Source organism: Gracilinanus agilis, chromosome 1 (assembly GCF_016433145.1).
Source record: "Gracilinanus agilis isolate LMUSP501 chromosome 1, AgileGrace, whole genome shotgun sequence".
Taxonomy (NCBI): Eukaryota; Metazoa; Chordata; class Mammalia; order Didelphimorphia; family Didelphidae; genus Gracilinanus; species Gracilinanus agilis.
The window spans coordinates 34,177,110-34,200,812 of NC_058130.1; the positions used below are offsets into that span (position 1 = coordinate 34,177,110).

The 23,703-nt window shown below is 40.2% G+C and overlaps 1 protein-coding gene across 2 annotated transcripts in view; it reads right to left on the reverse strand.

Annotated features, from left to right (window-relative positions):
- Positions 1 to 6,370, reverse strand: part of LMOD3 (leiomodin 3) — a 17,939-nt gene extending 11,569 nt beyond the window's left edge. Inside the window, exons 1-3 of one of the 2 annotated variants that reach the window (XM_044661440.1) lie at positions 6,084 to 6,370; positions 5,260 to 5,557; positions 764 to 2,140 (exon numbers count right to left, since the gene is read on the reverse strand). In XM_044661440.1, the coding sequence (XP_044517375.1) occupies positions 764 to 2,140; positions 5,260 to 5,553 (1,671 nt within the window). In that variant the 5' untranslated portion in view covers positions 5,554 to 5,557; positions 6,084 to 6,370. Of the gene's footprint in view, positions 1 to 763; positions 2,141 to 5,259; positions 5,712 to 6,083 lie in introns of those variants that run through there. The other variant, XM_044661368.1, reaches the window with a different exon arrangement.
- Positions 6,371 to 23,703: the final 17,333 nt, after the last annotated feature.

Genomic DNA, 23,703 nt, shown 5'->3' on the forward strand with positions numbered 1-23,703 from the left:
AGAGAGAGAGAGAGAGAGAGAGAGAGAGAGAGAGAGAGAGAGAGAGAGAGAGAGAAACGTTCAAGGATCTATGACTGCACTGGTATGGTCATTTCCTCCATGGATGAGAATTACAGCCCTGCCATGCCTTTGTAGATGGATTTCAGGAGATACTGTGTCCAAAATAAATTTCATAGAATCATAGAATTTGGAAGCGACCTCAGTGGTTATACATGAAACAGTTTCCCACTATGTCATACATGATAAGAGTCATTCATTCCACTTATAAGCTATCAACAGATTAGTTATAGCACATACTTAGTTCCTTCAAGCACGTTTATGACAGTTCTACTTGCTAGCTCTTAAATAATCGAATTGGCTCTATTATAGATATTGACATTATGATGGGATATTATGAATAAAATATTTAATTGATAAATTTCAGCAAAAAAATTAAAAAAAAAAGTCAGTTTTGTACCATAGAAGGGATAGGACTTGATTTCAGACCACTTCTGACACAGGGGACCTTAGGCTAAGTCTTCCTAGTCTTCAATTTTTCTTATCTTTAAAATGAGTGGATTGAGCTATCTGGCTTCTTAAGTCAATAGATCTATGTTCCCATGACCTAAAAGATTGAAAAGTTACACGGATTGGAAAATGGAAACCTATTGCTCACTCAGATTGCCTTCACGTCCCTTTAGGCTGAACGAGAAGGGTTTTCTCAACTCAAAACACACAGTTCAGTGCGTAGAAATCCATTTCCTTCCCCTCCACTCGTACTTACGGGTTTCAGGTAAGCAACGTTACTGTGCCGGATGTCATTCAGCAGCTGGTCTCGAGGTGTGATTTCTACGAGAGGAGGAGGCCTAATCCTAGGCACAGGCTTGAGGGTTTTGATGACATCTTTGAGGTTGGTTTTCTCGGGCGGCTCTCGAGCTTCTGGCATTCGAGATTTGCGTTGAATTCTCTTGAGTTTGACCACTTTAAAGGAGTCCGGGTCAGTTCTATACGGTTCAGGCTGGCTAGGATTCGTGCTCATTTCATTCCTCCGATTGAGGCCAAAGGGAGGCATTGGGGAGATGGAGGCTTGAGGGTCCTGCAGCAATTCGTGCATTCTTGGATCTGGTATTGGGCCTCCCAGCATCTCCCACATCCCAGGAGGCAGCCCGAGCCCATTCTCCAACATGGCGATTAACTTCTTCTGCTCTCGGAGTTGTTGCTGCTTTTGTTCCTCTTGCCTTTTCTGTCTCTGTTTATCCTGATTTCTGGTGAGCAGATTGGTGACCACCATCCGGGGACCAGGAAGCTCAAAATGGTAGCCCATCTTAAGGAGCGTGTTGTTGGCCTTCAGGAGCCTCGATATCTCCATCTCTGCCTGATGGCCCAGCATGTGTCTTTGGTTGTGAAAGCGGAGCTCCGTTAGCGTTTCATTAAACTGGAGACACCTCATGATGGCCACGATGCCTTTGCCCGTGATGTAGTTGGACTCGATGTTGAGAGTAGTGATGCTCCTGTTTTCCCGCAGCATGTTGGCCAACGCAAATGCAACATTTTCATCTGCACCCACATTGGCTAAGCTAAATGTTTTAATGTGTTTGTTTTTCTTCATGGCGTTAACAAAGTCCAATAACATCTCTTTGGGTATGTTTTCAATGTTATTCAGGTTGAGTTCTTTCATTTCTGGGTCGTTTTTCCGCACTTGCCTCAAACTTTCATCCAGATTTGTTTGATTTCCTGAAGGTCTGGCGCTCACTTTCATAAAACTGGTATCCAGGGCCAATTTCTTGGGATCCAGTTTTGAGATTTTGGTTTCACTTTTTTCCAGTGTTATCGGACACTCTTTTGCCTCTGCAAAGAGCTTTGTCAGTAACTTTAAGCTGTTTTTATTTTCTTCTCTTTGTTTTTCTCTGGCTTTCCTTTCCTCTTCTTCATTAGTGACTTTGTCATCCTCTTCTCCGCCATCTTCCTCATCTTCATTTTCACTGTCTTCCTTGTCCTCTTCATTGCCCTTTTCCACTCCATCTTTTGTTTCTTTAGTACTTTCGATGCTGTTTGACTTCGATTCATTCTTTTCATTTTCTTTATTGAGTTTTGTTGTTAAAGTCCCTGGTACATTTGTGCTATCCTTATCTGTTTCTTCATCGGCCTCTGCAGGGTTTTCCTGTAAGAGAAATGTTTAACCACTAAAATACAACTTGTCTCACATTGTGCAAAAAATTTATTTCATCTTTGTATCTTCAATGCCTAGCACCATGGCTGACACATAGTAGGAACATAATAAACATTTGTTAATTAATTATATTTTCCCCTAGGGTTTTTCCTCTCTTCTCTTCTCAATCTCTCTCTCTTTCTGTCTCTCTCTCTCTTTCTCTGTCTCTCTCTCTCTCTCTTTCTCTCTCTCTCTCTCTGTCTCTCTCTCTCTCTCTCTCTCTCTCTCTCTCTCTCTCTCTCTCTCTCATCAGTTCCTTTTGACTAACCTGATTTGTTACTGTTGTGACAACATTACTCTGACTCCTAAATTCTCACTTCCCATGGATATTCCATAATTTCCAATAACGGAAATAATAAAAACAGGAGGACAAAGGTTTCCTGCTTTAAATCAGTGTGATATAGCAGAAAGATCACTAGATTTGGAGTCAGAGAACCTAAGTTTAAACGTGGCTTTGCTTCTGTTGTTATTGTTGAGTCGTTTTAGTCATGTCCAATTCTTTGTGTCCCCATTTGGGGTTTTCTTGGCAAAAACATTGGGGCAGTTTGCCACTTCCTTCTCCAGCTCATTTTACAGATGAGAAAACGGAGGCAAACAGGGTTAAGTGACTTGCCCAAGGTCACACAGCTAGCAAATGTCTGAGGCCAGATTTGAACTCATTGAGATGAGTCTTCCTGAGAGCAAGCCCGGGTTCCATCCGCTGCACCACCTAGCTGTCCTGGCTTTGTTACCTTCAGCTTATATAACCCTGGCAGGTTATGTAAGAGCCCTGGGTTTCAAGTTCCTCTGAGGAGGGTTGCACTAGTTGACCTCTGAAGACCTTCCACCTCTGGAACCTTTGAAATATTAGTAATACTGTTCATTTGGTTCATTTTTTTTTGAACATTGAAAAAGTCCTTTCCTATGCAATAGGCCATATTATTCACTTTTTTTTCCTATATATAATCTGTGTTGCTGACTTCATTTGGGTAAAGGATTGATTGACGGGGAAGGGGCAGAATCTGTTGATAGTCAATTAATAATGTATTTGAACGACATTGGCAGTCACATTTTGTGTTGGCTCCAGCAGGGGGTGCTGTTAGTCAAGTTGTTTAAATTGTGGTGAGAAAGTACTGTGTTTTTTGGTTTTTTTTTTAAATGCAGAAGATGATTTAGGCCAGAGCTGGCTGCTGGTCCCTGGTCCCTGAATTGTAAAAGTGTATACCAAATCTTCTGTCGGTATCCCTGGCGCCATGTTTATCTTGGAAAAGTCATGCTGGGGAACTCATTGAATATAAAGAGCGTACTCCACTGACTAGGAAACCATTTACAATGATCTCGAATTACAAGTGGCCTGATCACAGGGTCACAAGGTGGATCGGTGTCTTAGGGAGGTTCTAAGTTACTTTATCTGAGGGCCCTTTCATTAATTCAGCAAATCATTTATTAGTGACGTATGAAACAAATCTTTGGGCTCAGCAGGTGGATGAATTCACAGTCAAGTTATTGAATGAAATCATTTTATTGGAGCCAGTATGATATGGTAGAAAGAGCCTTGGTTCTTGAGGCAGAAAGCCTGCATTCAAATCCATCTCTGATAGCTCATCAGCTTTGTGATCTTGAGTAAATCACTTTACCTCTGTTTGCCTCAGTTTCCTCAAATGTAAAATGAGGCAAATTAATTACACTGATTTCTTAGGGTTGTGGTGAGGACCAAATGAGATAATATTTGTACAAAATGCTTAGCACAGTCCCTGGCACATAGTAAGTGCTATATAAAAGTTATTCTTATTATTACCCTTTCGACTTTAGATTAGTGAGCCCAATCTTGATCTTCAACTTTAAAATTGTTTTCCAATTTTAAAAAATTAAATAAACTGAATTTGTTTATAAAAAACATTTCTGAGAATGAGTATTTGTCAAATGGAATGAGGACCAATTTCTTTTTTGTATTGATAGCTAGCTAAGTGGTACAGTGGTTAGAGTTCTGGGCTTAGAATCAGAAAGGCTCATTTTCCTGAGTTCAAATCCAGCCTCATACACTTCTCAGCTATGTAACCTTGGGCAAGTCACTTAACTCTGTCTGCCTCAGTTTCCACATCCATAAAATGAACTGGAGAAGGAAATGGTAAACCACTTCAGTGTCATGGCTAAGAAAACCCCAAATGGAGTCACAAAAAGTCAGATATAACTAAAAGGGCTGACGACAGCCACAATCATACAGTCCAATGACGTTCCTTATATATTGAGCCACTGTAGATTCTAGATAAGTTATGTGAATTCTTTTCATTGTCTTGCTTTCCCGTAGCACCAAATAAATGGGCAGGGTGCTAGAGTCACAAAGACTTGGGTTCATTTCTTGCCTTTTGCATTTGTGAGCTCTTGTGAGCACTGGCAAGTCCCTCTGTACCTCTGTTTTCTCATCAATTAAATAAGAACAAAAACACTTAGAGTACATAGATACTCTAAAGTATATTTAATAAGTACATTTATATAATGTTTACTATGCACCAGGCACTGTGCTGAGTGCCTTTAAATTATTGTCTCATTGGATACTCACAACAGCTCTGGGAGATTAATGCTATTATTATCTCCATTTTACAAATGAGGAAAGTAAGGCACAATGAGATTCAGTGATGATACAGCTCATGCCTGAAGCCAAATTTGAACTCAAGCCTTCCTGATTCCAAGCCCAGAGCTCTGGCCACAACATCATAGGGTTGTTATGAGTTTCGAACCAGACCATTGACAGAATGTACTTTGTCTACTTTGAAGCACTCTGTAAATATTATTGTTTTCATTATTTCTCTGGGGCATATCTATGTACTCATTCGGTTTCTATACAGCGTAATCTTATACTGTAAACTTACTATCAAGTTTCAAAGGAAGGAAAAACTCAGAAGAGACACTCGTTCACTCTGAAAACCTTTAAGTTGGATTAAAAAGGGATTTTCAATATGGAACTCAGTGTTGTAGTTTGATATGTATATGGAAGAAAAGCAACGAGTCCTAAAGAAACAAGAAACCAGTGGCAGGACGGATTCTGAGCCCGAAACGCTTAGGGACACAGACGGGCAGCTTTTGCTTATTACCTTGGATGGCACGAAGGTGACGGGGACTCTCTCGTCCTCCAGCATGCGCCTCGATGCCTTCTGCCAGTACATGTAGTCGACGAGAGAGCGGTGATCGAAGTTGCCGGTGGGGGGCTTTTCCGTTTGGTCCTTCTGAATCATTCCCACGGGGAGTCGGGGGTCCGGAGCCATGACGTCCATCTCCGACTGTAGTTCTCGGAGTTCCTCGGGGGACAGCTTGGCCAGGATTTCATCTTCATCGATATCCTCCCCAACATGTTCCTCTTGATCAGAATTTCTGCGGTGCTCAGACATCTTTCTAGACGATGGAGGGGAAATGAAGAATTGACAAATGAAGCTGATGCTTCAAGGAGGTTCTGGACGGTGTGTTTCTGCCCAACTTTTCAGCAGCTTTTTCTTCCCTCTCCCCTCCTCTCCTCCAAAACACCGGTCAAAGAGAGCCTGAGAGTCTGCCCACTGCTGGGCTCACGCTAGTTCTATATTAAGCAGGGTTTGGCTGCAAGGAGTGGATTTATGGGACTCTCACTCTCCTCCCTTTTCAGCGACCAGAGTCAGCTGTGCAGACTAGTCTGACATTTTAGTACAGCTGCTTATGGACGCCATTGAGTAACACGCAAGAGAGACGCTTTTTTCTAGGGGACTCCTAAAGGAACAAAACTGAGCCTAGATCTTTAGCTATGGGTAACCCAGAATCCACAAGCATGTCTCTCCTTCCCACCCCCTTCCCTACACTCACTGGCCCAATAACCAACCAGCTAACTGAGCCTTCAAGGGTGACTGAAAGTAGATTCCTGGTTTTAAAGTCGATGCTGAAATAAACTTACGTTTGGCTTTCCGGTCTCCTTGGGGAACTTTCCAAACAGCAGGTTGACTTTTGGAGCAGAGCAAAGGGACCCGAAGACAAAACTAGGTAATCCTGAAGCCTTTAAAATTAGCTCAAGACATAACTCGGAGGGCAAGAATCACCCCGATGCAGCCACCTCCAACGAGACCAGGAGCTTTGTTCTATAATTTACCAGCTTAGTAAGCTGAGCCCTCACCAGCCTCTTATTGACATCTGCATCCCATCATTGGGAGTCCACTGGGTAGCTGCTGGGGCAGAGTCAGTCCTTGAGTGAGGACTGCCGAAATGGAATGCCCAATTGGTCTCTAGCAACTGGATCTTGGACTCCATTCTCCCTGTTGCCTAGTTACTCCCTGGTAGCATTAATTCCACTCCACCCCCAAGCACTGAGTTGTTATTTAATAGCCTAGAGTGGAAATGCAAGTCTCTGAGCACCAGACTATACCCATGGAATGACTTATGCCTTGGGAGGAAAATGGCGCGCTCATTTTTGTCCAAATCTCATTTGTTTGGCTTAAAATGGATGTAAGAGCAATCAGTTAATTGACAAGCACCTAGTAAGCTGCTAATAGATACTCCGTCAGGCTCTGGGGATTCAGTGGCAGAAATGAATGAGTACTTACCTTCAGGGAGCTTATGTTCTATCAGTGGAAACAATATGGACATGTATTAGTTTACGCAAAATAAACACAAGGTACTTTTGTGGAGGGAGTTATTACTAGGTGGGAGAATCAGGAAAGGTTTCATGAAGGATGTGGCCCTTGAGCTAACATTTTATGGAAATTAAAGATTCTTTTTCCTTGTCCCTTTATACTTTCTGAGTTGGAAGGCTAGGATCCTTGGGGACTTAGACTTTCAGCATCAGTAGAGATATAATTAAAAATTGGGGGGCAAAGGGGAAAATACCATAAACTGGGCACTACTAAGGATAATTGATATGAAATGGGATGAAGTTTCAAGGAAGGGATGGGGAAGACAGAAGCCCTAGGAAACCGGCACAAAATGAGCAAGGCTTGAATGTAGTAGGTAAAAAGCTTCTCCATGCCAACCATTTGGTAGCTCTCTACTTTAATTATCCTTATTAATTAGGGGCTAAATTTTATTGCTTTGAGATCACTTTATTCTGTGCTTTCTGCATCCTCTAAATTCAGCATCCTTAGAAAAATCCCTGGTTTCCCAATCCTAGTTATATTAGCAGCTCTCATGGGGGAAACATTTGATGCTATTGTTATTTGGTAGTGATCTCTACTACTGTGCCTTTTCTAGGTCAAGACATTCAAGAGCAGAGCATTCTCACTTTTTTTTTATAAAGATAACAAGTTTGGAAGGCTATTCTTGGGTGAGTCTCTAAGTCAATAAATTTGGGGTTAAATTCTTACCTGTTAAGTTTGAACTTTGATCCCTGTACAAGAGTCTCTTATTCATTAATCTATTAAAACCAGCATTGAACTTGGTGTCAGGAAGACAGGAACTCAAATTCTATCTAGATGTTCCCTCAGTATTGACTGTCCCTGAACCTCTTGCTTTCTTTTTTTTATAAAAAGGAGGATAAGACTTCATGGTGCTGTTATGAGACTCAAATGAGATAATGCAGGAAAAGTTCTTTATAAAAATTAAAAACTTTGTTTTTTAAATCATTGATAGTGGAGAGGATGGAGAACTGACCTCAGAGTCGGAAAACCCGAATTTAAGCCCTGCCTCTAATATATAATGACTATGAGACTTTGGGAAAGTCATTTAACCTTGATTGCCTAGCCCTTGCTCTTTGGTCTTAGAATTGATACTAAGATAGAAGATAAGGGTATATATTTTATGCCAATAATATATACCAGGGCCAAGGTCTATAAGCATGTGTTCGTTTGGCTATGTAGCACAGTGGATAGAAAGCTGGACCCAAATTTAGGAAAAGTTGAGTTCAAATTCTTCCCAAGACATACAATAGCTGTGACCATAGACAGGTCAATTAACTTCTTTGTGATTCAGTTCCCTTATCTGTAAAATGGGGTTGTACCTGCCTCACAGTAGGGTTCTGAGAATTAATGAGATAATAATGATAAACTCCTCTGTAAACCATAAAGCACAATATACATTCTAACTATTTGTTACTGTTAATGTAATAATTATCATTATTCACTCTAAGGGTGGCAGAATAGAACTAAGCTCTGGATCTGAAGTCAGAAGACTGGAGCTGGAATCTTAGCTCCTCTATTCACTATCTATGTGACAGTAAATAGAATTTCTTCTCTGAGTCTCAGTTTCCTCATCTGTAAAATGAAGTGCTAGACTAGACAAACTTTAGGGTCCATTCCAATTCTAAATCTATGTTCCCTAGCAGACTGGGCAGACAATGGAAATTAATGAATCACCAAGCAGTTTTAAAGCTCCTAATATGTGATGGGCACTGTCCAAGGTTCTGGCATCACAGGCAGAAATAAAAACAGTCCCTAGCTTCAAAGACTTCACATTCTATTGAGGAAAGCATCAAGCATGTTTGACAAATGGGCAATTTGGGGGGGGGGGGGGGGAGTGGACATTCACAGTTGGAAAAGGGCTAGATTTAGAGTTGAAGCACCTGGATTTGAATCCTACCTCAATCCTAGTGGTTGAATTTAAGCCTCTTACTGTTATTTAATCCTCTCTAATCCTCACCTATGAAATGAGGAAGTTGGATTAGCTGATCTCTAAAGTCCCTTCCAAAGCTCTGATTCTATGAATTCCTATATAGATTTGTACTGGACTGACTTAAGTTTAACCATCCCGAGTTCTTTTCCCAGCATGATTACTTATTTAAGATGTAATACTGTATAAGCCAGTCCTTCATTTGAAGCCTCAGTTTCCCTATTTGCAAAATACAGTGAAACAACCTATTTCTTTGGGTTGATCTGATGATTAGTAAGCAACAGTAAAGAAATTTGGTTTCCTGCATATCCTAATCTCTGTAATTAACATAAATAAAGGAAATTAATATGAATGACTAACTAGAGGAAGGAATTAATAAAAAGCACTCACTATGTGCTAAGTACTGCTAGTTGCTAGTGATACAAACACAAAAGTGTCAAGACAATCCCTACCTTCAAGTAACTTACATTTTAAAAAAATCTTATATCATTATATTGCTGAGAATAATTAGGTCATTCATAGTTGTTCATAAAAATTATTTCTGCTACCGTGTATAATGTTCTTCTGGTTCTGCTAGCATCACTTTGCAGCAGTTCATCTAAGTCCAGGTTTTTCCAAAGTCATCCTGCATGCCATTTCTTATAGCGTAATAGTATTCCATTTTAGTCATATACCGCAACTGGTTCAGCCATTTCCCAATCGATAGGCATCCCCACAATGTCCAATTCTTTGCCACCACAAAAAAACTGCTATAAATATCGTTGTACAAATAGGTTCTTTCCCTTTTTTGGGATATAGATCTAGTAGTGATATTGCTGGATCAAAGGGTATGCAGAATTTTTGAGCCTTTTAGGCATAAGGAACTTACATTCTGAAAAGAAGACAACTCTCTCAAGGGAGTGGCAAAATGGGAACGATTTTGGTTTAGGAAATTACAAGTAAAGTCAGAGGGCAATATATTGACATAATTTCCAGGAACCGTGACAAAGTTGAATTGATTACGGTTCAAGAAATAGAAATTTGTCAGAAAATAGTGGGGTGTAGGGGGGGAGGATAAGCAAGGTAGATGTGGAGAAGACCACTGGGAAGTGGAGTAAAACATGACTGTAGTCATATTTAGATGTAGTAAAAGGTGATTGAATTAACCATCAATCAGAACAAGAGGGATTCAGGGTGAGTGTTTCCATTGGTGAAGACTGTCATCATGCATCATTTCTGGTCCAGACAGTAAGGAGACTGATGAAAAGATCACGGGGAAGATTCTCTTTGTTTAATCCAGTGTTGGCAAAGGTTTTCAAGTTTGAGTGTCCAGAGGGCAAATTAAAGCTGTCTGTGAGCCACCCCCTCTCCCCCACCCCTCCCACCCCATTAATTGAGAGAACAGAGGGAGGAAGAGCTTGCTTTGGGCAGTTGGACAGAGGGGTAGGACATGCAAAAATGTCCTCAGGCATTGGGAAGAGGGGGACCGGAACAGCTCCCCTGTGCTCAGGCAGGCACACATGTCAATACTTCACCAGTGCTGGTTTAGTCTGTTCTTAGGAGCCTCTGCTCAGAGTTGTTATATGCTTGGCGGGGGGTGGGGGTGGGGGGGTGTAAGAGAGAAGGGAGACAAGTATCCCTGGGTTATTTGACTCTTCTCCACCATGGGAATCTTAAAACTAGACACCCCATGGAGTTGGCAATTCTGTTAAACAGATGGTCCTAACTCTGTAACAGGTACAGCATGACCCTAGTCTGGACACAGTTTGTCATATTTAACCAGAGAGTGTTGAAAGAGGATAGAATAGAGTGCTGTGTTTAGGGAAGGTGAGAATTTAAAAGTCAGCATGACAAATCAGGTTAGTCAAAAGGAGCTGATGAGAGAGAGAGAGAGAAAGAGAGAGAGAGAGAGAGAGAGAGAGAGAGAGAGAGAGAGAGAGTAGAAGTGAAGAAGGAAAGAACCAAACAAGGAAGAAAGGAAGTGAAGAAAGAAGGAAGAGGAGAAGGAAAGAGTATGGATGGAAAGGAGAAATGGAAGAAAGAAGGCAGGAAATAAGGGAGAAAGAAAGAAAGGAGGAAGAATTGGAAAAAGTTTACCATAAAAGCTTAAATGTAAACATCTGCTTTGGGTTCTATCAGCAGAAATAAGCAATGCTCGGAGGTCTAGGATGAAAGCGTGGTCTCAGGTGTCACACATTATTCAGAAATACCACTTCCAGTACGCACACTAAAGTTTGTGTCTCGTTTATGAGAGTTTACTGTCGAGCAAGTTACCTCCAACCTACAGCCCTGTTTTACCCTAATAATGCCTGTTAGCTGCTAATATTTTTTCTTTCCAACTCCTAATAAGAGGCTACCCGCTTTAATGGATAGAAAGATCCAGCCTTGGAGTCAAGTAGACCTGGGTTCCAGTTCTGCTTTTGGTCTTTCTCATTTGTAGATTTGTTTTCTAGGAGAAAAGATGGTGTTTCTGTTTCTTTTCTTAGGAATGTAAGCTTATTTTGATTCAAGAAGACTATGACATCCTGTGGGAGGGATTGTGTCTTGAACTCTTTTTGTAATAATAGCTAATCTCTAGATGGCACTTTAAGATTTATGAAGACCTTTACACACATTATTTCATTGTTCCTATCTGTGAAGTAGGTTCTATTATTTTCTCTATTTTACAGATGAGGAAATTGAGGCTCAGAGATATGATTTGCCCAGCGTCATATATCTGAGGTGGGATTTGAAACCAGGTTTTTCTGATTTCTGACCCAGAGTCCCAACTACTACATCATACTGTCTCTATGTGTTCTGTACCATCCAGCACAGAGTAAGGGTTGATACTTTTGGATCAACTGACCAGTCCCATAGGTATCTACCAAGAGAGCCTCAACAGGCTCATTTGTCATAGATTTGTAAAAAAAATGATTCCATGGGCTGCTTTAGTTAATGAAGGAGGCTTTAAATGGAAAGTGGAAGTAGAGGTAGGGGGAAATGGACAGCCAAAGTTCTCAGATCCTTAAGACAGAATGTATGGGGGGGGCAGCTAGGTGACCCAATGGTTAGAGCACTGGGCCTGGAGTTGAGAAGACCTGGGTTCAAATCTGACCTCATACACAGCTTAGCTGTGTGACCCTGGGCAAGTCCTCAATTCCCTTTGCCTAGCCCTTGACAGTAGTCTTAGAGTTGTTACTAAGACAGTAAGGGTTTAAAAAAGAGAGAACAAGAGCATTATGAAAAGAAGACCACCAGTAGAGAGGTTTGCCACCTTGGCAATCAGACAATCCAGGGTTGAGGGTAGAAGTGGTTTGACAGTCCAAGAGAGGTAATAGAAGGCACGTGGCATCCAAGGTAAACTTTAGGCTCATCCAAAGTTCTGCTCTAGCCATGAGCTTCTAGTCTTCCTGCCAGGGCAGAAACCAATTCTATGGCTTATGCTGTCCTATGGACGTTATGCAATGTGATAGGATTTGAAGGTCTTTTAGATGTACATAGCATTGAGGGTACCCTGAAAAGCAAAGAAAAGATACAGCCTGGCATCCGAAATGATGGTTGCCATTCGAATATTCTGCCAAACTTCCCCTGATACAAAGTGAAAATATAACTAGGTTGGAGCTTATTGAGGACAGCCTTTTTCTATACCAGAATGTCCCTTGGTGTCACCATCAGTCACAATCAATGGTGCCCCACAAGCGCCATTGGTTTGGACCAGCAAAGCATTGCTCATGGCTTCATTCAATTGAAACATAATCTCTAGAACATATGACGCCAGTCAGCAACAATCCATTTTCCCATTTTCTCAACGGTATCCATAGAAACTTCAGAAAGCAAAATTGGTCCACTTATCAAATGCAATCAGTTCTACGGCATGCTACTGAGACCAAAAATATTACATTTAAGAAGGTAGTGATGAGGGACAGCTAGATGGCACAGTGCTACGCTTGGATTGGGGTGGCCCTGGGTTTAAATATGGCCTTGGGCACTTCCTGGGCAAGTCATTTAACCCTGCTTGCCTAGTCCTTACCCTTCTGTCTTAAGGCAGAAAGTAAGAGTTACATCAGTAACAATTTGTTTTGAGCTACCATTTATTTTTATCTGATATATAACATAATATAATGGGTAACATAACAAGAATATAATATGTATAATTAGTTATAAATATGTAATAAATTATAATAAATATATTATTGTTGTTACCATGTAAAAAAAAGTGGAAATGAGCAAAAGAGAATGTTCCACATCACTTCAGCATCTCCCCCATCCCCATTGCCCCCCAAAAGAAAGCAAGCGAGCAACTTTTTGGAGGGGGCTTTGTAAAAAGAACTGAGGAAATCACCATTTACATATAAATATGAGTGCTGTCATAGGGGAAAAGATCTGAATTGGTGCTTAGAATTGTATTCTGATGAACTTCACTCAGGCTGCCACTGATGATAAAGCTGAGTCCCTGATTCACCACTCACGGCTGCTTTAAACTAACTTGCGTCTGAAAGGATGAGTAAAGGAAATTGGGAAATCTAGACCATCTGCCTCCATTGTGGTCTTTATCTGGATTCTGATGATGATTGCTTTGTCTGGCGTAATTACTCTAGCCTGGTACCCAGATGATTTCTCTGTGCTTCCTCCTGGTCTCATTTTGCACGTGCCAGCCTTAAATTGGAAACGGAAAGGCAGAACTGGAATTGAGATGCTTTATCCGGAGCAAAGGACTAAACCTGACGCATACAGGCACCATGCTAACAAAAGCAACAACAATGACGAGAAGAACAACGATCTGAGAAAAACCAGGAGTTGGTCTCGGAGTGAGCAAAGCCCTGAGTTCAACTCCTACTTCTTTCCCATACTGACTCTGTGACTTTGAGCAAGTCCTGCAACCTCTCTGTGCCCTGGATAAACCTTTAAGTTGCAGAATGGCGTTGGTAGATGGGGAGTCTCCCCAGAGAGAGTTTCCTACAGTAAAAAAATCACATGAAACAAGGACAAACCACATTTATGAAGCACGCACACACACATATTCATATACACATTCAGACACATACAGGCTATTATTTTATAGCAGAGGAAATACGTTCAGAAGGAGGCTGGTTTGGAGAAGAAGAACCTGGAACTGGAACCCACTTGGCCACGGGCATCCCCTCATCTCTTCGTTCTACCCTCTTTTCTCTCTTTTATTCAGCCTAGAAAAAGATGTCTAAAACTGTAGTTGTCAGGTCCACGCCTGCTGCCTTCTCAGCCCCATTCAGGCTGGTTTCCGATTCCATCAAGAACCTCCATTCATTCTCTCCAAGGTTATCCACAGTCTCCCGGCTGCTGGATCCAACCGCCTTTTCCCAGGTTTCATTCTTCTTGATCTTTTTTTTAAAAATTTTTTTTAAACCCTTGTTCTTTGGTGTATTGTCTCATAGGTGGAAGAGTGGTAAGGGTGGGCAATGGGGGTCAAGTGACTTGCCCAGGGTCACACAGCTGGGAAGTGGCTGAGGCCGAGTTTGAACCTAGGACCTCCTGTCTCTAGGCCTGACTCTCACTCCACTGAGCTACCCAGCTGCCCCTCTTCTTGATCTTTTTGTAGCTTTTGGTGCCACCGACCACTCTCCTCTCTAAATAGTCTCTTCTTCCTGAGTTTTCCTTCCTCTAGATTCTTTCTAATTGTCTGACCATTTCTTTGGATTCTTATCACAATAACAGCTAACATTTATATAGTGCTTTCTATGTGGCAGGCATTGTGCTAAGCACTTCTTACATTATTATCTCATTTTCTCCTCAGAACAACCCTGAGAAGTGGGTGCTATAATTATCCCCATTTTACAGAGGAAGGAACTAAGGCAAACAGAAGTTAAGTGATGTGCCCAACTACTGAGTGTGTCTGGACTTGAATTCAGGTCTCCCAGTGCCCTGAGTCTCTGTGTCCCCATCTGTTTCTCACGTCATTTGTGTGGGTTTACTCCAAAGCTCGCTCCTGTTTTCTTTTGACTGGACGTACTGTCTTGGGGACCTCAACGTCTCCTATGGGTATAGTTATTTCTATACATCTGACTCTTACAAATATTCTCATTCAATCCTTTACCAAGAGCTCTCCAGAACCCTTAGCCTAGCTTTGCCATTGCAGAGAAGTGGAGGGGACTGGGGGGAATGGAGGAAAGCAGAAGAGGAAAAATAGGTATTAAGAGCGTTGGAGCAACTAGGCAGCCTGGTGGATAAAGCACCATGTTTAGAGATGGGAGGTTCTGGGTTCAAATGTGGCCTCAGGATGCTTCTTAGCTGTGTGACCTTGGGCAAGTCACTTAATCTTTTTTTTTTTTTGACAAGCAATTTTTTATTTTATTTAATTTTTTGTTTTTATTTATTTCTAAGTTCATTTTTATTAATTAATTAATTTGTTTAGAATATTTTCCCATGGTGACATGATTCGTGTTCAAGTCACTTAATCTTGATCGTCTAGCCGTTGCTACTTTTCTGTCTTAGAGTATAAATCTATGATATTAAGGCAGAAGATAAGGCAATCTATACATATAAGTAGTTTATTCTGAGGAAATATATTTTGCTTATATGTTTATGACACAAGTGTTTGGCACTTTCTTTGAAAAAGGGAACACCTGTCAAAAAATTCAAAAAGGGAAAGAAGTACTCACACATATACCTGCATATGTGTATATGTGTACATGCACACACATAAGCATGACACATATCATTGGAAAAACACTGCATTTGGATTCAAAAGTTTGCTCCTACTTCTGCTATTTGATGGCTTTGGGAGGCTCATTTTCCTTATCTATAAAATGGGAATAACAATACTTGTACTAAATTGAGTAGACCCTGGTTGTGTAGCTGGAAGGCACTATAGAAGTTAACTAGTCTATCCAATGCCTTCATTGCTACCAAAGTGGAAATTGAGGCTGAGGTAAGGGAAGAAATTGACAAGAGTATCCTTGAAGAAAAAGTGGCTAAATTAGTGGACAAGAAAAATTGGAAAGTGAGGTGCTATATATTATTTCCTCTCCTTTATTATTTTAGAGTTCTGTAGTCAATTAAGTCAAAGCAGGAGCCTTGGAAAATATCGGGGGAGAAATCTTCCAAGTGGGGTGCTGGCTGCTAAATTAAAGGGGCCTCAGGGAAAGGTTAGGTTTCAGGCAAGATGAGAATTCTGTAGCTAGCAAAGGACTGTGTCAAAGGAATCCTCGCATGCGTGGCCCTCGCCAGAACTTGCTCCTGGCACTAAATCATGTGCCAGGGAAGGCAGGGTGGCTGATCGTTCTGCTTGACCATGCATGGAGACAACACTTCCCCAGATGTCCCCCTGAAGCTGCAATCAGATCTTTCGGTTATCCTCCCTCCACTGACTTTCTAACTGTGAAATGCACACATTTTTGTATTCAGTGATGTTGCTCCAAAAATGGGTTGCCATAATCGTTTGAGTAGAATGGAAGCTCTTCAAGGGCATGGACTTTTTTCATTTTTATTTTCTCTTCCTCTTGGACTCCCTAGCACTTCCTACTTCACCTGACATATAATAGATACTTAATAAAGAATTGTTAAATCGAATTTGTGAAAAATTTCTTTTATCTAAGAGACCTGAAAATTAGAAAAGTACCTTCACAGATATAGATTAGTCAACAAGCATTTTAAAAATGATATTTTATTTTTCCCAATTCAACAAGCACTTATTAAGGGGGCAACTAGAGAGCTCATTGAATAGAGAGCCTGGTCTAGGGATGAGAGAGATCCTGTATTCAAATCTGGCCTCAGACACTTCTCAGCTGTGTGACCCTGGGCAAGTCACTTAACCTCCATTGCCCAGCCCTTACTGCCCTTCTGCCTTGGAACTGATACACAGTATTCATTTTAATGTGGAAGTTAAGGGTTTTTGAAAAACCAAGCATTTTGATTCTGCACAATTTCCACTTTCTGAGTGACTTTTTAAATATAAAGGGCTAGTCTCAAAAATGGGTTTGATATTGAATAAATGCTATTTTTAAGAAAAAACTCCCAAGCATTTATTAAATTCTTTTTATGGCCAAGCAATGTGATAAGCACTAGGAAACAATTAGGTGACAATAATCCCTGCTCTGATGGAGCTCATAGTACAATGATGTGCAAACAACTATGTTGTTGTTGAGTTGTTTTAGTCATGTCTGACTCTTCATGACCCCATTTGGGTTTTTTTTTGGCTAAGATACCAGAGTGGTTTGCCATTCCCTTCTCCAGCTCATTTTACAGATGGGGAAATTGAGGCAAACAGGGTTAGGTGACTTGTCCAGGTTAGTAAGCATCTGAGGCCAGGTTTGAACTTGTTCGAGGTCCAGTGCTCTAACCATCGTGCCACCTAACTGCCCAGACATTCTAAATTGGTAACCATTTTGGAGGAAAGGCATATGAAAATGATTTTTAAAATACTCTCACCTTTTGTCTTAGAATCAATACTAAGTATTGGTTCCAAGGCAGAAGAGCGGGAAGGGCTAGGCAATGGGGGTTAAGTGACTTGCCCAGGGTCACACAGCTAGGAGGGGTGTGAGACCAGATTTAAGCCCAGAACTCCCCATTTCTAAGCCTGTCTCTCAATCCACTGGGCTACCCAGCTTCCCTCTAAAACTGATTTTCAAAGTTTCCTTCATTCTAGACTGCAATTGCTGGTCATCTCCTCTCAGCTGGATGGATACTTAGTACTTATCTAGTCTGACCTTTTCTTTTACACTGGAGGGACATGAAGAGTGACTTCCCTCTGATTGTCCATAAGAATAGATTCTGACACGTTTAAGTGTTCCCTCATCTGTAAAATGAGGCCATTGAACAAGATAAGTGCTTTCACCTCTAAATTTACGATGCTGTGACCCTCCAATAAGTGTTTGATGTGAACATCCTACTTCTTTATAGGGTAATCAAAGAAAATCCTTCTCAATTAAATAAACGCGCTTTTCTCCCCCTCTAGCTAAGGGCCCTTAGACAAATGACTAAAATGCTGAGCCTTTAGTCTCCCCATCTGTAAAGTCAAATGTTAGATTAGATGACGACTGCTAAGGTCCTTTCCAGCCTTAAATACTAAAAACCAATCTGAGTTTAGGAATGTCGCCTATATTTGGGGATGGCGTATTCAAATCAATATGTTGTCCTGTTTGAGAGAGGTCATTAAATTATCATTTTAGTTACATTTAGAGAAAGGGATTTGGTTCTGACTGGTTTCCAGATTTTCCTGTCTCCAAATCCATCACTCTATCCACCGTGCAAACTAAGCGCCTCATAAAATGGATCCATGACATATGATAGGTTAAGAACCTTTAGTTGAATGGATGTTGTGGAAATTTATGGCTCAAAAAGATGGCTAGTTTTGTAGTTAGACTGAAGGAAGAACCAATGGCCAGCTTGTGTGAGGCATCGGTATCCTTGAGAAGTAAAGAGGACTCAAGGAATATCTTCAGAGCACAAAGATGGAATCCATGGGGATGATCCTTTGAGAGGACATAAATGAGAGCATCATAGGGTAGACAGGTAGAGATAGACTGCAAACTGCATCACTGGCTACAGTGCCCACATCCATGAATCACAGACCTATTGGAGTAGCAGTGATTTCATAACTATTTTTAGGAGTTTTCAAGTTTTTGAAAGACTGTCAATTGGAAGAGAAATTGGACTTATTTTATTTGCCCACAAAAGAAAGAACTAGGACCAATGATTGCATTGAGAAGGACATAGATAGATAGATAGATAGATAGATAGATAGATAGATAGATAGATTTGAAATCAGGAAGACCTGTGTTCAAATCTCACCTCTGCCACTTAACCTTGGCAGTTAATTTCTCTTGGTTCTGGTTCCTCACCTGTAAAATGAAAGGGGTTAGACTAGATTGCCTTCATCACCCTTCTAGCTCAAAACCCAAGATTTTAATATAAGAAAACATTTTCTAAAAATTAGAGTTATCCCCAAATGGAATGTGTTGCCTGTAGAGATAATCAAAAGAAAATCACTTGCGAAGTATATCGTAGAGGGAATTTGTTCAGATATAGATTGGAATGGTTGGCATCAGAGAGAGACCCCCTTCTAACTCTGAAGTTTTATGACTCTGAGATGGCCAACACAAAAGGGCAAAACCACTTTTGTCCATAAATTTTAATTTTTCTACTTCCTGTGTAAAGCAGAAGGAATTATTTTCTATCACGATATCTTTATTGCTGGATTATTTGGATCAAGAAATTGGTTATTTTCATTCTGAAGGTATCTTATTTTGTGCACTTGAAAGTCTATGGGCTACTGTGCAAAGAACCCCTTTCTGGGTCTCATTTTACCTCATTAAAATGCAGCCCTCTCACAGATGGAAAAAAAAAAGGCAGTTAACAGCTCATAGCAGTGGCACAAAACAGTGAAAGGCACAAGGAAAGAACACTTTAGTCGATTGAAATGTCAGGAGACATTGAGATCCTCGAATACTGTTACTCAAATGGTAATTTGGCTTGGACCCTGGAGAAAAGGCAAGAGGAGAAAGAGAGCCTGCCAGGGAAGCAGGATAGGGGTGCAATGTGAACCCGAGCTATCTGGATGCCTTTGCCATGTCTCTGTCTCCTCCATATCTCTGTTGTTCTCTCTCTTTTTCTCTCTCTGTGTCTCTCTTCTCTTTCTGCCTTTCAACACGTCTCTGACTCTCTTTTTCTCTCTTCTCTTCTCTCTCTGTCTCCCTCTCTCTTCTCTATCTCTTCTCTCTCCTCTTTCTCTCTCCTTTTCTTCTCCCTCTTTCTTTCTGTTGTGCCTGAAGTCCTCACTTAGGAAATATCTAAATGCAATGGGTCTAGAAGCAAGGGAGCAATCCCTGACAGGCTGGAGGAAGTCACTTTACTCTGATTGCCTCTCCCAAGATTCTGTTTGAGTGCTACTTCCTCTAGGCAGTTTTTTTGGATCTCCAGCTGTCAGTTCCCTCTCCTTCCTCAAATGACTTTGGGCTCACCTTTATATGTACCCTTTTCCTTAATAACCTTGGAATGTCTACATTTGGACCCTAACATCACAGTTCCTGATATGCTCATGGGAAAGAATAATGGCATTAAAAAAAGACGTTACCTTCTGTTATGGAATCAATACAAGTATCACAAGTATCGGCTCTAAGGCAGAAGAGCAGTAAGGGCCAGGCAACTGGGGTCAAGTGACTAGCCCAGGGTCACAAAGCAAGGAGATTCTGAAGTTAGATTTGAACCCAGGATCTCTTGACTCCAGGGCCGGTTCCCTATTCACTGAACCATCCAGCTGCCCCTGTATTTGTTTATCACAGTTTTGCAAAGATGTGATGTCAGAATGGAATTAGGATTCACTGAGTGTTTGTAGTAAACAGCAAATATTCATCCACTATTTGCTTCAGAAATTTAAAATATCCTGCAGTGTCCTTAGGAGCTCATTGCATATGGAAATATGTTTTGCATGACTGTATATATCTAATCTACATCAAATTGCCTTTTTCATGAGGGAGGAGGGGAAGGAGGAAGAGAATGTGGAACTAGGTTTTAAGAACCAAATGTCAACATTTTTTACATGTAATTGGAAAAACCCAGAATATTTTTAATAATTTAAAGAATGAAAATAAAGGAGTTCATTGGAGGACTCAGCAGAGAGCACAGTTTAGAAACTGCGTGCCCAGATAATGTCATATAGTTGAATGGACAACCGGTAGTGATGGAGCTGCTCCATCTGAATATCTATCTCTATAATGAAAGAGAGTGAGCTAGATTACGTTTGGGAACATTCTTTTTTCTTTTTTTAAACTCTTACCTTCCATCTTAGAATCAATACTAAGTATTGGTTCCAAGGCAGAAGAGTGATAAGAGCTAAGCAATGGGGGTTAAGTGACTTGCCCAGGGTCACATAGCTAGGAAGTGTCTAAGTTCAGATTTGAACCTAGGATCTCTCAACTTCAGGTTTGGCTCTCTATTCAATGAGTCACATAGTTGGCCCTGGGAAAATACTCTTAATAATTCCCCACTTCCGTCCTGAAACAAAGCCTCATCTATTTTCCTTCTTTTTTTGAGCAACGTCATTTTTTTTTATTATATCACATATCTATAAATTGTGGAATACCGTGGTCTCTGATAAATCAAAATTTTGAATCACACAAAGAGTGATGGAGAAATGAATGATGGACATGAATAGCCTGCGTAATATTCCCAATGACAAAATGCACAAAAGAATCAATGTAAAAATTACAATGAAAGCAATGGATGATTGGAAAAAAGAGGTAAAACAGTAATCTAAGGAGAGTGAAGGATACTAGATGGATGGCTTCTGTGCTCCAGTAACACTCAACTAAAGTCAAGAAATCTGGAGGAAAGTCCTCGGCATTGAGTGAACTCCAGAGCTGCACAGGATAAAGTGAGGACGAGTTACAATTGGTATTCTCTGAGGGATGTGATAGCAACAGGCTCATTGAACTATGAATTGTTAAATTGATGCTCTATCTGCCCAGTGGAATAAAACTCTTTGAGGTTGGCCTCATGATTTTTTTTTCCTGTAGAATTAAAGTTCCCTGGAAAGTAAGGGTAGTTTCTTTCTTTGTTCTTGTATCCCTGGCACCTGGCACAATGCCTGGCACATAGCAGGCATTTAATAAACTGCTGCTTGCCTGCTTGCCTTGCACATTGGAAGTGACTAATAACATTTGTTGGTTTGAACTGAGTTGAATGGAAAAGTAGACAGACAAGATCAGGAAAAAGAGAACTGGAGAATGTAGAGATCTCTCATCTTAGATTTTTAAAATATCCCATAAAGAAGAAGAAAATGTAAAAAAGCATGCGATTTTATTTGTAAATTTGTAAAAAAAATGTGTATATTTTGTAAAAATATAAAATAAATGTATATGAAATATAAACATGTAAAATAAATGTATATAAATGTATCAAAATGAATTTTAAGATTTAGATAAAATGTCATAGTGGGAAAAAATTGAGACTAGCTCAGTGAAGTAGAGCAGGAAAGCTAGAAATAGAATTTAATGTACACAAGAGGTCTGTGTTTTACAAAACAAGGTTAAAAAGCACTGGAAATAGAATTACTACTTAATGAAATCTTGGGAAAATCAAGTAGCTGTATGATAAAAATTTTATTTGGATTCATGACTTGCTTTATCTTACTTTCTGTCTTAGTATCAGTTCTAAGGTAGGATAGTGGCAAGAGCTAGTAAGTGGGGTTAAATGACTTCCTAGAATCACATAGCTAGGAAGTATCTGAGGTCAGATTTGAACCCAAGTCCTCCTAACTCCAGGCCTGGTGCTCTATCCACTGTGCCATGTTGCTGCCTCACATATTCTGCAATTAACAATAATAAAACATGAATTGGAAGACAAAAAAAAATTCTCTTTGCTATTACTTATCAGAATCATTCTGTGAAGAGTGAATCAAACTCTCTTTGTCTATCAATTAGCAACTTTTAAGTTAATCAGTCAAAAACTCAAATATCCCTATTTAGTACCTTACCATTCACTAAGTATGAGAGTTCACAAGTCACTTGCTAGAGAGAGTGACATTGTCTCCTGTACTTTCCCACCATTATAGCCCAAGAGATACATCAGACACACCTTGGGAGATGTTGAAAGTTGCTGGAGAATAAAAAGTGTGACTTTGTCTCTAAGAAAAGATGTAGGATGAGAATGGATTTCCATGCCAACAATATGGGTGATCTCAAAGCGTATAAAATAAACCTTACTCAAGGAGAGCAGAGCAGTATTCATGGTGCCTGCCTGGCTGAAATTCAGACTGTGTCTCATTCGTCTTAATGAACCCACGCCATCCCACCTCCTCGAGACCCTGGACCTCTGGGAGTTATCCTCCTGCAAGCTGGAGTGCATTGGTGAGTCAGCCTGGAGGAGGAGACTCTTTCCTTGGATCTTGCGGTGGTGAGTGGAGTGATTCCTTCCTTAGTTATTCTGTGAGGGGACCCTCTCTACTTGTTGGCTCTTGGGTGGGACTCTCCCTTCAGCGTGAGTTCTGGTGAGATTCTTGGCAGTCTTAACCTTGTGTGCACTGAAGGTTCTCGGCAGATTCTTTAGCATCTCCTGGCTTTTTGGAGTTTGGTTTCCTAATTAGGACTTTGGATTCTGGTGAGATTCGCTTTCAGATTCACATTTGTGGTCTGGAGATATTAGGATTAAACTGAGGGTATTGGTAGCTAGGCAGTACTTTCTGACTATCTAATTTTTCTACTTTTACTCTTTCCACCTCTTTGTAAATAAAGCTGCTAAAAGTCATTTTGACTTAAACTGTAATATTTAAAAATCCGCAACCACAATATCACTTTAGAATTCTCATATTTAGCATAAAACCTAAATTTAAATTCTTATAATTCCATACAGACATACATATCAACATGGAGGGAAGGAGCCCTTTGACATTAGTCAAACGAATAGAAGAAATCATTGGAGACAAAATCAATGTGTTTGATTATACAAAGATGAAAAGATCTTGTGTAATAGAAACTAATAACTCTAGAATTCAAAATAAATAAACAGATTGGGAAAAATATTTTCAGGCCAAACAAACTGATAAATATCTTTTAAAATAATACACAATCTTTAATGGAGTAATAGTTAAAGGACATAAATAATAACTAAATGAAAAGATACTTAAATTTCATAATAGACAAGAGCAACTCAAGACAACTTTAAGCTACCATCTCACATGGGCTAAATCCTAGTAGGCAAAAATAGGGAAAATAATATACTTCAATGTTGACAGGACTGTGAAGAAACTGGCACTCTATTACATTGTTGGTGATACTGCAGACTGTTGCAAACTGTAAGATGTAAAATTAGGTTTGACTAAATATGAGAGTTATAAAAGTAAGATTGTGGTTGCCATTTATAAAATATTGACTTTTAAGTCAGAAAAACAATTAGCAGTTTTATTTTTTTAATTTATTACAACAATTTTACTTATTACAACAAGGTATAGATATTAAAGTGGGAAATATAGGAAGGAGATAGAGAATTGTCTAGCCCACCAGCCTAAGTGCTGATCCTGTGACGTCCAGCTCAGCACCTGGCAAGAGCTCCTT